Source organism: Rhopalosiphum padi, chromosome 3 (genome assembly GCF_020882245.1).
Source record: "Rhopalosiphum padi isolate XX-2018 chromosome 3, ASM2088224v1, whole genome shotgun sequence".
In the NCBI taxonomy this organism is placed as follows: Eukaryota; Metazoa; Arthropoda; class Insecta; order Hemiptera; family Aphididae; genus Rhopalosiphum; species Rhopalosiphum padi.
This window is the reverse complement of record NC_083599.1, coordinates 38,768,475-38,784,674: the sequence shown is the minus strand read 5'-3', so window position 1 is coordinate 38,784,674 and position 16,200 is coordinate 38,768,475. Positions and strand designations below refer to the sequence as shown.

The 16,200-nt window shown below is 25.5% G+C and overlaps 1 protein-coding gene across 2 annotated transcripts in view; it reads left to right on the top strand.

Moving 5' to 3' along the window:
• The window catches only part of LOC132926559 (alpha-tocopherol transfer protein), a 41,887-nt gene that overhangs the window by 5,362 nt on the left and 20,325 nt on the right, over positions 1-16,200 (top strand). Inside the window, exon 1 of one of the 2 annotated variants that reach the window (XM_060990929.1) lies at positions 15,635-15,824. The exons of the other annotated variant lie outside the window; for it this stretch is intronic. Coding sequence (XP_060846912.1) covers positions 15,809-15,824 — 16 coding nt within the window. The 5' untranslated portion in view covers positions 15,635-15,808. Of the gene's footprint in view, positions 1-15,634; positions 15,825-16,200 lie in introns of those variants that run through there. 2 annotated transcript variants of the gene reach the window in all.

The following is a 16,200-nucleotide window of genomic DNA, read 5'->3' as shown; positions in this document are numbered from 1 at the left end:
TGAAGTGTATGCCGATTTGTCTAAAAAATAATAACGGGGTATTCAAAATTTTAAAATATTAAAATTTGATCGAGGTGTTATTGGAAAATTTGATTCATTATATTTTCATAAAGAATGTTTTCGGAAAAAAAATTCATTGTAAAACCATTATTTAAAAATTTTTTTAGCACCGTTTATCTATAATATCTTAATTATTTGTTGGTCTTCTAAGCTCTCAAAACATTTCCTTTATATTTTTTTTTGTCATCAGTTATTGTATTTTCAAAGAGTTAATATCGAATAAAAAAGTCGTAAAATGTCATTGCCTATTTTTATTTCATCAAAACTTTAATTAAAAGTCATGTTATAACATCACATTATTATATGAGTAATATACAAGCATTTAGACTGACAATGATACATAAAGTCGACGAAACCCTTTACTTTTACTTTCCCGTGGGTATTACAAATATTATGGCGTTGCTTTGATTTTATTGTACAATAAAAATACTGATTCAATATAATTTATGAACAATTAAAGAAGGTGGTCATAAGGCAAAATCCATCAAAACAAGAATTGCAACAACAATTAATTATTAATCTCTGTAATTGATATAGTCGATGTAAAACATAATATTCGAATTGTGTAAATGCTATAAAAAGTATCTATTATTTTATATGGCTCATAAATATTTTACAAGTCTATTATTATAAAAATATTTTAATAAATAAAATATTTTTTTTTTTTAAACAATGAAAGATTTCTACTTTATGATTTATGAAATTATGAAACATTTAATTATGACACGGATCGTTAATTACGTTCTTCAGATGCTCAATTCAAATGAATATAATAACTTGGTTTCTAAATAGAAATGTTTATAAACTAAGATAGGTGCCATTTGTTCAAGCATTGATAAGTATTTGAGATATAACAGTTGACAATAGCAACAGTGTACAATTATTAAAACAAATTCTAAACACCGACAAATAATAAAAAAAAATTACATCACAGGATATAAACGAGTTGAAAATCAGGCATTGTCTTACGCACTAGAATAATTGGCCAGCTTATTGTCAATAATTAGCTTTTTTTAAATAAAAATATGTATTTGACATTTTTACTGTACATATTAAAATGTCTAGATAACAATAATTATAAATAGCTTCATGCCAATATGAATGCATTTTGTGCTTATATTTATATAATTGTACAAAGAAACAATTCCAATGGAAAAGATATTTACGTGAAATTTTATAAAATGTTTAAATTTATCAGCTATTATTCTCAAAGTCAACTATGTACCAAATAACAACAAATTTGTTATGATGATAATATTAATATATAGTAATAGTAATTTAGTAAATTAGGTTTAACGATATTATGTTAACTACACATTTTGTTATTGTTTCGATTTAAATAATACTTATACAGTGCGTATACTCAATATTTATAGAATACCTATTCGAATATATTATAGTTATACCTATACCTTCAACCTACTTTTTATTTTTATTATTCGTTAATATTCGTTAATATTCAAATTAGAAACATGATGTTCAATAACGTTTTGATAAATTATGTAAAATTAATTCAATTCTGATTATTATATAACTAAATAAGCTATAGGTTGGTTGATAGAAAAATGTTGATAATTGTTCACGAAGAAAAAAACTATCACAGTTTATGCTGTTTAGGTTTCAAGTATATACTTTGTCATTCATTACAGGTTATTTTATTAGATGTGTTAAATTTGAATTTGAAATTTTAAAACTAGTTTTGTGTAAATTCCTGATTCATAATGAATACTAAGACTTACAGTTCTTACAATAGTCTATAAATATATAAATACATTTTTTATTCAATCATAATACATAAAAAATCTAATTTGCTACCTACCAAAAATCATTGTCAAAGTAGATTTAAGTATTTTTATTGCCATTAAATGTGACGTAAGATAAAAAAATAAAATAAAAATACCCATCATTTCAAAGTCAATCAATTTACTTCTTAAATAAGTACGGCGACTAATTTGTATAGTGTTATACTGTTGTTGATATATTAAAAAGGGAAGAATTTTTAAAGACTAATGTAAGACAATTTATAAAATAAAATATTTATAAATAGGTATATAGGTACAATAGGTACCTACAACATGTATCTTATAATTATTATGATAAAAACTAAAAATTGAATGTCGTAATATAAATAATAATAAGAAACATAAACAAATAGGTATAAAAAGCTTTTATTATTGATATATTATGAATACCTGCTAAGAAAATAAACCGTGAATGTCAACAAGTTTCGCATACGAAAATAACAAATATATATGCACGTCTTAACGTTTACAATATCTGCCGCGACACGATTACGCTCGTTTGATTTTTTTACACGAAAAAACGCAACAGAATTGCGTTGCATGGTCTTTTATAATTTTTCTTTCCAATTCAGTTTATGACATTATTACTTTATTTGTACATACAAATGCACAATTTAATAATATTAATATATAAAATCTATATACGTATTTTATATTATAAAATACCTGATTATTATAATATTATATGACTTATAGCTTACACGATATCTGCCTTAGACATTTCAAATTTGATGTCTTTATTCTATATATTGGGAAAATACAAATGTTTATTATATCATGTATTGATATATTTTTTAAACTGTGGATTAATAATATATTTGTTAAAAATACAAAACCTAACCTATATTTTATGAACCGCAATTATGTTGCGTTTTTTCAAAGTAAAAATATAAAACGGGCACAATCGTGTTACAGCCCTGCAATATTATTATACTCCTACGACATAGTTCTGCTGAGTCAGAGGTCAAGATAAGTTTATTTATTAAAATGTACCGTAGGTACATTGCAACTGTGGTCAGTGCGTAATTTCAAAATACGTGTTTTATAGCAAAAAAAAATGTATATCTTACACAATAAAAATGTATACACAGATGAACAAGAATCAAATATAATATGTTACTATGATTATTACAAATTAACTAAATTATTTATTATTTATATAATTGAAGAAAAACTACAGTTGATAACATTTTATTCATTACTTAATTAATATTTGTTAGCAATCTATAAAGGTACGTATGTCTGATAAAAAAAATACTAATATAGAATAATCATTACACTGTGGGTATTGGGTAAATGTATTTATTTACAATACCATTAAATTTTCAAATGGGTATTACCTATGTATTCATAGTTATATATAATTATTATTTTAATAAATGTATGTACATATAAAAAATTGATACCAATCAAGAATTATTATATAAGTTCACGATGCATGTACTATGTATTAGTTATTAGTAATACATTATTGCCTTAAATCTGATACGGTTCAATAGGTTAGCAGCATATCTATACATTATGACATCTGTTTATTTTATTAGAAGTACCTATTCTTTGGATTTATATACCTAGCTATCTTTATTGCTCAATTAGATATTAGTGATATTACTAAATAGTACAAATAATTATAATAACACTTATAATATTATGAACTGTTTGAACCGTGTAATTTATAGGAGCTACCGTCAACCTAAATATTATTGTTTAGAAAATATCCAGTAAATTAATTGTAGCTATCTGTGACTATGTGAATGTAACCATACCACAACATGCAAATCTGATGAAAATCATTGCTATTTTCAACACAATTTATATATAGGTATACATATTCATAACGTCATAACAAAATTTAACATAATATTTTGTTTACAGAAATCACAATTCATTTAAAATCAATAAAACGATTTAATATCTTCTAACTGATTTATAACTATTTATAATTGAACCAATAACATTTTTTTTTTAATTATCCAAAAAAAGTGTATTATTTTTTGTATTTTGTTATTGTATGTATACAATCGATACAACCAACATGTTGGTTTACTTAAAATGAAATATACTTATTTATTTATGTATTTGCTTATTATGTATTAAAAAAAAAAAACTATTCATAATTTCTAATATTTATGGCTAGTCTGTTAAATAGCTAAGATTTTTATCAAATAGCTATAAGAATTAAGCTATAGTGATATGAGTATAGTACTCCGAGTACTCGTAATACAAAATATATGTAATTATAATACCTATTTGTTTAACTACGCGTATTTTGTTCGGTATTTAAATTAAAAAGATTAAAAAGATAAAATAACGTAAAATATTATAATTTTGACATTGTATTAACTATTATGTATAACATAGGTTAGGTATACGCAGATTTTTTTATATAATACTACCGGTTGTGTATAGGGTATATTATGTAGTAGGTATCTACGTAGATGTTAATAGTTGGCAAATATTTATTAATTATTATTATTTTTTGTTGGTTAACACGATCACAAATCATTTGAAAAACACAATACAATTGATATACTGAATACACAAATATAAAATACAGTGTTAACCACAACAGAATAGTTTCGAAATCATAATTTGGTAACTTAGATATTTAGCTAATTAACTATGTAATTATACAGTCACATTTAATAGAACCATATTTGATTACATGTACTTATTATTTTAGACTGCATTATTGTAAGCGACAAAAACATATATAATAATAATACACGCATAATAAATACATGTAAATAATTGTGGTAAGTGGCAATATTTTCCCATCGACTCTAAAATAAATGAAAGGCACCAAATTATTTTAGTGCGCAAGATAGCAGAGTGATGATTAAATCTGGCACTTATTCGTTGATCTCGAAATAATAATATATTATTATAACCACATAAATATGAAATAAAAAATGTACCAAATCAAAATGTGTGTATTTATAAGGACGAGTTTATACGCAATAACGAACTAAAGATGTATCGTTCGTCTATGTATAAATCGTTAAAATACTTAGCTTTAATCGATATACAAAGATATTTGGTATATATTGACGATTTCTTAACTTCCCGATATGGAAATTCCCGACGGGTAATTAACACTAAATATATTAGTTGTCGTGTTGCCAAACGGAAAATATTGTATTTATTGTTTTTACAAATATATTATATACAGAGTGATTCTTTTAACATTAAACACTCATGATCTTTAATATAAAGTTTTTGGGAAATATTTTTTTACACGATTTAAAATCATTACCGCAAATAATATTTTTAATTTATTATTCTAAAGCAGAATAGTTTTTGAGAATTTTAATAAACTTATAAAAATCGAATTTTGAGAGTATAGTTAATTAGTAAAAGTTCAAGAATCAAAAGTAATTAGAGTTTAAATGGTGGAGTGGAATGACACAAGTGTACCTATATACGTAGCTAAATATTGATCTATTTTAAGCTCATAAAAACCTTAAAAACGTATAATTTATAACTCGTTCAAATTTGATTTTCATATTAGTATAATAATATACCAGCAATTCTTTGTAATTTCAAATTCAAAATGTATTATGTATATTGTATTTAAAAAAGTAAAAATCTTAAATAAATTATATTGTAAATGTATATTATATAAATACTTTATCTAATTAATATTATTATTACAATTTTTATTAATTTAATTTTAATTTAATTTTAATAGTATGTATTAAATAATAATATTTAAAATGTTTGAATTTGAATTTCTAATAACTATAAATATTAAATCATGTATTTTATATATAGGTATAATCCTTATAAATTCCAGTTTATACTTATTGAATACTACCTATTGCCAAATTTATTTAATTTAATTGGATTTTATTTCCGTGAATAAAGATTATTATTAAACAAAAAAAAAAATTTCATTAATGTTGTTTTGTAATTATTTATTTAAATGATGGGGACAAAATGTTTTTAAAAAGATTTTGTAAATAATATCATAAATTGGTTCAAAATTAAAATATCAAAAGAAAAGCATATATCTACTTTGGGATAATGTTCTTAACTTATTTACTATAAATATAATATTATACAAGCAATTTTTAAATTATATTGTATTTTTTAAATAGGTACTAAAAATAACAGTTTAAATAGGATTTTTTTAAAGTTTGATATTATAATACTATTTAATATTTTGTATATTTTATCAATGTAACTACTACTAAAAGAATCACCCGATATTGTTATTTTTACTATACCGTGTTATGAATATTGATAACCTAAAGGCTGTAATAATAATTTTCAAGTAAATTATCATTCCTCTAAGGTGTGCCCAACCTTTTTAAACTTATGGGCCACATTCAAAATTTATATTTACTTCATGGGTTTTTTTTGTTCATTCTAATTAAATACAATATAAATATAATATTATCTTTCTTCATTTATCAAATTTATGACCTTTGCGATTGGTTAAAGAAAAACAAACACCTGTTTTACACTAATTTAAGTCAATTAAATATTCTAAAATCTAAAATATTATTTTTTTGATATTCAAATTAAAAATTATTATAAGATATTTTGCAATTCTTAAAAGTTTATTATAATAACATTTTAGATTTCAAACGAAGCGATAAATGTATTGATTTTATAATAAAGTGTATTTTTTTATGTCCTTATACACAATAAGTTGTCGATAAAATGCTTTAATTTTCAATTTGAAAGTGGATAGTAATCTGGTTCTATGTCGTATTTTAGAGAAGTTAAAAATAAAAATTCCCAGTACATTTTTTTATAACCGCAAAAACAAACAAAAAATTAAGGAAAAACGTTATTATTGTTCAAATAATTGTCTTGTAACTATGGTTTCCAAAATTTAGACAATCTTCCCATGCACAGTAGAGCGGTACCCATTTTTTTTTATCTTTTTCTTTTAAATTATAATTATAATTTTTATTTATAATTTACAAATTTCCAATTTTATGATAATTATGTTGACATGGCTGGTTGGAAATTTGGAACGCGGGCTGCAGGTTGGGTACACCTTCTCTGAAGGATAAAATAATTTTTCGATTTTTAATTAATTATGTTATAATGATATATAATTATTATATAATATGTAGTATGTACCGCGCAATATCTATAAGGCTATAATGGACGAATTTCTCGTGATGAAAGGTTCCGTTTAGTATAGGCAACTAAAATTACAACATGATAATTACATACGTAAAACCCCTTATTAGCTGTCAGTTATGAATTATGATCCACAATATTATAATATTATTATTATTATATTTTCAATGATATAAATTTAATATATAATACCTACATATACTTATTATTTTTTCTTGGAATGTTTAATTAATATAAAAAAATTGTTTAGATTATGAAAAGCCATTATAATGATACGCTCACAATAAATAAGGTAAATAACTAAATATTATGCGTATAGTTAATGCATAAAACGTTTTCGAATAAATAATGACGGAATTAATCATGTCCTTCGAAATGTTTAATAATAGGAATTATTTTTTTATCAATTAAGTTAAATGCTTATTTTGTATAAATGCCGATTTAATATTTAATTATAGATACTGTAATTTTGAAATAATTCAATGATCGATGTAGAGCGATTCTAAATTTTATATTTAAATAATTTATTATTCTACGCATTCGGTGAATTCATACGTAGACGTAGTAATATATGTTATTATTTTCCATTTATTTTACACGTCGATTTTTACCTTAGTTTTTCTAATAATATTTTTTTTGAAGATTATTTATTTTTATAGGTGACTATGTCCGTGTTTTTTTTATTTGTTGGTGATTGAAATTAAAAATATCTAAAATTGTTTTCCACATGTTTCTATAAATGTATTATCTCATCGGAGCAATGCTGCATTTTTTTTATATATAAAACTATAACTATAACTACTTTAACTACACTATTATAATGGAATGCTATTTTCAATGTATTAATCAACATTTGGATATTTTTATGAACATTTGACATTTGATTTGTCTTTTGAATATATTTAAACGTATACTTACTCTATAAATTGAATTGTTTTGTACTGTATATGATCATTAAAATCTATTTATCTTCATTTATATAATTTTACAAATGCAACTATTTTATAAATCTGATTTTATTCAAAAGTGAATTACTATTAAATTACAAAATATAAATGTTTTAACAACTTTTTCAAAAATTATAGTTATTTTGTTTTTTCTATAATATTTGGTTTTTGATATCAATTAACGAATTTATAAGTGATGGGACAACAAATGCATATTGTACAGGGTTAACCATTAAGTTATTTAACAATCTATTTTATTGGGTACGTAAAAATTATATACACTTTGTAACATATACATTAAACCTTTTTGGTGTTTAATTATTATTAATGTTTGAAATCCATTAACATATTTTACGAATATTGTATATTAGATTCATAACTAGAATAAATATTTATTTCTAGCACTCTAATTATTGTGTATAACGTATTGGCGCTAATTACATAATTCTATAAAAGCGTATACTTTAGCTTTAAAACGTTTTGAATATGTCATTAAAATGTCAGTTTTCATAATTATTATTGTTAATGTAATTAGAATAATATTACTATAATCAAGACTTAAAAACCTTGGGTAATTGAACTAAGAATTTCATTTTGTTTCCAGTGAATAATGAAAAATGAAAAGTAATCTTGCAATAATATGTTTGAAATCGTATATTTACCTACTTATTGTTTAACTATATGAATACGTATTTTATTAATTGAATGTTGTCTGCTGTGGCGTATAGCGTATTATAGATACTAATATTATATACTTATGGGTTTATAATTCATAGGTGGTATATATGAAGATATTTTAATAATCGTGAAGCTTAGAATATGTATTTAATACTATTTTTAGGTAAAAAACTATTTAACTATTTTCTCTCTCGACTGAGTCATAAAAATGTAGTTTATGTCTTCGTTTGGCTATAAATATATTATAATTTAAAAATATAATATATTTTTAATAATGATAATTCATCATCTTATTGAGTATAATATGTATATTATTTTAATATAATGTACTCGAGTACCCATGTAAGTATGGTATGAATTTTTTAAAATTTCATAATTTATTCACAGTCCACATTATATGACTATACACAGTATACGGTTCACGCAATTTTTATTTGCGACAGATTACAGTCCGGCCGTCCGGGTACGCTCAACCTTCCGACGACTACAATATTATACACTAGTCGTTGTTTTAATTTTCTATTTAAATCAATTGAGTATTTGAGTGTATACACTGTTGTGTGTGTTCGTGTATATTATTTTATATGTTACCGCGCGCGATGAGGACAATTCAGGAAATAATTACATTCCTTAGGTAATGTTTGAAGTGTCAAGAATTTTTAATCAATACAGTAATTATGCAGTTTAAAGTTTTCGTCTAAACGATGGCAGACAAAGTTATATAGGTAGTAAGTTTTATGCGCTTACATCTCTATGCAATTGTCGTACTACTATACATTTATAATCTTCAATAAGCTACAGTCTGGACTCGACCGGGTTGTCAGACCGCCTTATGTCTACTCGTATTAATGTATTATGCAATTCGTTCGGTACAAAAGGAGATAGCTAGGTCTGCGGAAATCGGTGAGTTTGAAAGTGTCGCTGGACTTTAATAATCCAGCTGAATTTAAACATCAGATAGAGCATATCATATTTACATAATATATTTGGCGTTATGGCACCTAACATAACAAACAGTGATTTAATGTCGTTACACGACGGGCATTTATTTGATGTGCGCCTATTTAATAGTTATCGCCAGTAAATATATAATAATATGTGCATGGTTGTGTCTCTATTATGTGTACATTGTACGTACTAGTGACTTCTCACATTGATAGATCATTTTATCGTTTTTAATTTGATAAACATTGAACATTCATGTTCTTCATTTTAAATTAAATATTTTTTAAATTATTCATGTTATACTGGGTGATTCTTTTATCGAACAACACTCATTATTTCATAATCTACCAACGTTATTGAAAATATTTTTTGTTTCCATAGTTTCCAGTCAAAAGAAGCATGTAAAAATCAGTATCCTCCTTGTGCATTGGTACTTGAAATAATATAGGCACCTTTCAATAGGTACTCAATAAAGTGTATAGTATAAAGAACTTTTTCTTTTGAAATATTGACATAATTAAAAAAATATTACAATTTATATACGTTAGTATATATCAAGGGCGGACAAACGGTCGATCGCGAGCAATTACAAAGTCGATCATGTTAGAATTCATTTTAGTAATTATAAATTAGTTTATTATACTTGTTGTATGCAATAATTATAGTTATTTAATAGTAAAACAATTTTCTACGGAAATCGATCCTCAAAGGTGAAGTATATTTTTAGTAGATCGTGATTCGTGACCAAAACAAGTTTGGTCACCCCTGGTATATATTATTATGTTTACACAGTCCATTGTCCATCTTAAGTTTTAATGTCTAAGCTTCTTTCTGAATTGATTTTTTTAAATAACTTTTAATCAAGTTGATTAATATTTACAATCACACTGTGAGATTCTTTTTATTCCGACACCAATAAAGTAAATTGTGTAAGGTATATTTGTTTTGGCACTCTTCGATAAACTAATAAAACCTACAAGACTTGTAACAGGTTTAAAATATATACAATTTTTACTATGTCTACCTGGTTTTTTTTTTAATTTAGCAAAGTTGAATCTACAATTTACAAGACTGTATAGACTTGTAGTGTAACATATTATGCACAGTGCATTATACCAGTACTGAGGCATGTACAGTATCAACGTAGGTATTACTACCTCATTTAAATATTTTTAAACCAGAATTATTGATTTCCTACGTATTCTCCTTAATGTTTCGTTTTAAGAGTATTGCTAGAATTTTGATTCCATCCCACCTATACTAAATTTGTTTGTTTTGTTGTAAACTATATTTTATATTAATTTTAACAAAATGTTGATTGACTTTCAAAACTCAAAGAGTTTAAAAACATAGTTAATATCATGACAACTAAAATTTCAAATGTGGCGATCGTTTTATAAATGTATGGTAATTGGTGATTTATTAAGAACGTTGTTTAAAAGCTATCAGATTCTAGATAAATTAGGCATGTTTTCTTAATAACAGGTCTTCATGTATCAAGGATAAATATACGTGTTCGCAAACATTATTTAATTAGGTAATCTTGACCTAATTAATGTAAACTTGTATACATTTAATGTGAACTTTAGTAGGTACAAAAATCATCTGTGTTAGGTAATTGCTTTTATTATTTAAATGTATCAGGCCACCCACGTTTTGGCCTGTGTAAACTATAAGATACTAAAATATACATGGACTTTCCTGATAAAAATCATATTAGAAATTGATTGAACAGTTACAAGAATATACAATTTCGTTCTCTAAAAAATGTAAAACTATTCATATTTTTCTATTAATAGTCATACATTTGAACAAAAATTAACATATATTTATATTTAACTAAGCGTATAGTGCCGTAACCCGTATGCAGTACTAACTTAAATTGAGTATCACATTGTTCATAGTATACCTACAACCTACTATAATAATTACTTTAACCATATAATATAATATTATCATATATTCATATTTCATAATATATATATGTTTATCAACCAAATCCGTCATACAATTTTCACAGATCCCACTGATATTATTCTTTTTGAAACTATTTCCGGTATTATACCTGTAACAACAATACTACATATGTGTGTACCATGGAATATTAAATTATTTAAAAATGTGTATTCTGTAAGTACAAATTATGCATTTTTCCATGTATATATATTGTGGTGCACAACAAAGAGCCTATAATTATATTGCCTAAAATAAATTTCGAAAAAGTATAAATAATATTATTGTTTTGCAAAATATAATATTATGAGGTCCAGATTTTTATCGGTTTCCTTATTATAGACACCTATATAATGATGTATTTTATTAATGTTACTGCATTAATATGTTTATCGAAAATATCTTCCGTGTCTGCGGCCTTCTCACAAATAGAATATTGCTAAAGTGTCTAAAAAAAAATTGTATATAATTTGTAAAAAAATTAATGTTAAATTTTCAGTTCGCCATTGATGTAGTGGCGTAATATAGGGATCAAAGAGTGTTGTCACATTCAAGTCCGAACGTTTAGGTGGCCGGAAACGTACAGCTTTTTTTATACATAATTTATTTTATTTTAATATAATTCTATGTATTATATATATATATATTTTTAATAATTCAATACGGACAATTGTATATTTTAATTTTAATTCCATGAACCGATTGTATAAAATGTTTTGTGTAGTAGCTCTGATGAGTACAATATTGTCTCGTGTACGGTGAACGATCTATACATTTTATGATATCCAGTCTTCCAGAAATTCGAAAGTTTTACGAAAAATTTACGAAAAACTTAAAAGTATTTATACGTACTTTGCAAATAACATTAAAAGATAGCCACACTTAAAATCCGTGAATTCTTTATCATTTTTCTTCAAAATATTATGACCATCTCTCGTTGGTCTTCTATTCTTCACAAAACAATATATTAATTTTATTTTAAATGCCTAAATATAAATTTTCTAAAAAAAATATCTAATTGTGAAAAAAATGGGTTTCTATTTGAAAAATAGAATTTTGTATAACCAAAGGACTATCCAGTAAAACAAAAAAAAAATACATAAAAAAAAAAATGAGGATGGGCATCCTTGGAGAATCATTCTGTACCTATATATAAATAAACTATGTAATAAAAATGTTCAATGACATAGTTATAATTTATAAATTAAAATAATTATAATCTTATAAAAAAAATATAGCTATATATATATATATTATGAGGAAAATAAAATTAACAAGTTACCCATAAGTCACTTTCCATTCAGTGGATAGCGTTAACTAACATATTCTAAATATTTAAATAAATTAATTGAATTTTGTAGTCATATATTATTATATTTGTTTTTAATGCTTATTATTTTGTTGTTTTGTACTATTTTTTTTGAAAAAATTTTTTTTACCTTGTTCCACGTCTAATATTAACTAAAAATACATCTTCGAATTTTTTATGACTTATTTTATAAATTTATGTTCAACGGATTTTGTTATTTAATTAGTAAAATAGTTGTAAACATAAGAATATAGGAATAAGGTATAAGAATTTTATACAAGAGTTAACGTGTAATAAATATTATAAGTTATTATTTACAATATTTATTATTTTTAGGTAAAAGACATAATAAGTAAAATAAGTAATGATAATAATTAAAATTAATTATAGTTAGGGTGGAAATTACGGGTATTAATGACTCTTATTAATGGGTCGGTTATAGAAGTTCATTAATCGAGTAGTTATGTAGAAAATATCATATGAGCTGATACTTTTATTTTTGACTTTAAAATTGATTTTTCGGAGTATATATCTTTGAGTAAAAACAAAAAGATTGTTAAAAAATGAATTTAAATTGATAGAAGTTTATATGGATGTGGTTAAGGTTGCTGAAGCCACCTGGAAATGACTGGAAACATATAAGAAAAATGTACCAAAGATTTTCTCGATCAATAATAATTAATAATATACCATAATGCTTTATATTTATCTAATTATTATAAACATTTTATTCGTTAGTGAACTAATAACTAAAGATATATCAATACATATTACTGTAAAGATATATCAATACATATTACTGATATTACTGGCTTAACGGGCACAACATGGCTGTTTTAAATTCAAGTATTTAAACTTATAGAAAAAATTGTGTGATATATTGTTTTAGAATAAAATTATTGATACTTTCTAGAAGCGCTATTCGTTTCTTTATAACGGAAATTGTAAGTTTAAAAATTAGGTTTAGAAAATTATGTATATTTTTTTGTATGTTGTGATCACAATTAAGTGCAACGTAGGTAAGTATAAAATAGATATATCATCAAAATATTAAAATAATTCTTATTTTTTCAGTTATTTATATCTATAAAAAATAAATTAAACTATAGTTTTTATTAAAAAAAATATATACACTAAAACAAATAAAATTGTATACACTTATTTTCTCAAAATAAAATTTCTGAGTATAAAGACACGTAAAGCAATACACAAATTGGTTAAAATATTCCCTCTATAATGATGTGTCACGCTGTTTTTTACATTTTTAGTACCACTGAGACGTAAATTAAGTTGCCCTAATGCGCCCACCAAGACCAATTTATTTAAAAATTGCGTGATGTTTATCGTTATTCATTAGTCATTTTGGTACCATTTTGAAGTCGTTATAGTTACACACTTTTTTATATCAGACTAGTCCAACTGAAAAATAATTTTCATAATCTGAAAACAAATACAAAAATATTTACTAATCATTTGCAAAATAAGTACCTAATTACATAATTTTTAAATCAATTAGTCGTGGAAAGGGTACGTATGCCATCAAGCATCGCTTAGATATGACGCCAAAAATGACAAAATGTATATAGCCCATTCCATTTTAGGTTAAAAAATTTGATAAGCAAACGCGGTGTATTTAATTCTTATTATTCTTTGGTAAATAAAAATCGAAATTTGTAAAATTCGAAATTTTCAAAAATCGATTTGAAATTGTTTTGAATCACTCTGTATATAAACATTTAATTATTTTATAAACCTAAAAAATGTTTATTTATTTTCTAAAATTTTTTATTTTTTTGTCGTTTACATTTATTTATTATTTTTACTATAGAATTATGCAATTTAGTAATTAATAACCGTAACGGAAATCCAGCCATGATGATATTAAAATATTATTATATAATATAACGGCAAGCAGTTATAATTATACAAGACGTTGTCTTGGGCCATTATCTTAAAGTTTTTATGGAAAAAATAACATAAATGATATTAATATTCTTATACTTTAATTACAAAATAATTTGTACATAGCACATGCTAAAGGGGCCGGATGCGTGACATCCCCTCGCACACGTCGCACCTATACGCAATTAAATCGTACTTCGATTGCTAGCAGGGACAACCAAGGGACTGTAACGCGAAATCTGTCAGGAATAAAAAGTCGTACCCAGCGAAAATACAAATCCATGTTAAAACACTTAAAACTGAGTATATATATATATATGTATAAACACGCCGGGACACTGTTTAAGTCTATACAAACTTACATACCACTCAATGTATATGTAGACTGAGCGGGTCTCGCACTCGGCGAATAACACGGTAGGTATTATACGAATAATAAAAAGTACAAGCGAAAAGTTACGGCATTCGATGGCATATTATATAAGTTATAATAGTATATCAATATCACTATACGTTATACCTTATACAGCTTTAGAGTTGATATTATATCTCGGACGGTGTATAGTCCTTTCGCGCGGGCAACGTCCGTCCGGCCGACGGAGTTATTATGATATTATTGTTTAAAGGTACGCAGGTACGAGCGCGTGTCAAGGATGCGTAAGTGGGCCGGCGCGGGGTCGGGAGGCTCGATAACGAAAATAAAAATAAAAAAACCTCACGAGAAGCAGTTCCCGTCCGCGATAGTGTGTGTTTGTGTTTGTGTGTGTGTGTGTGTGTACAATAAAAACAAAAACAAAAATACACTAATAACAAATATTATGCACATACAAGCGTGTTTGTGGTCCTTCGCGCGCGCACACACATGATTATAATATGCCATCGCCGCCGCCGCCACCCGTCGCACGCCGATCGCTCGCCACCAAATACGAACCGACGACCAGTTTTCTCATCAGTCGACGTACGCACGGCCGTACGCACTTTTCCGCCGCCACACTCTGAGCGTGTAGTCCACGACGAAACCGACCCGTAGCCCGTCTTTATTAACAGTCGTTCTTCTGCTTTCCGACACATCCGGTCGTATCCTAACCGCACACGTACGCCCGATTTTCAAGATGACCAAGAACAAAGGTAAGTGACGTTGCGCGCGACCCCATTTCTTCCGTTATTGTTCCGTCAAAACAATATTTACGTATGTGCGTCGTTTGTCGTTTACCAGTATCCTAAAATTTAGTGTAAACACATTGTCCAATATTTCCTTTGAACGGTATTCCTGTATAGTGTATAGGACGTGCAGCCGTTTTTGTTCTAACCAAAAAAAAAGGTCTTCACGACTATGACTTTTGTTCCGATTTCCAGAGCAATAATACATATTATATCTCATCGTTCTTGCGACGGCCATGAAAATAATATAATAAAAAATATCATAAAACTCTTAGCGCTCTAGCAATGAAATATTTTTTTCGCAATCGGAATTTCGATAACCCAATTCATGTCGATATCGCTG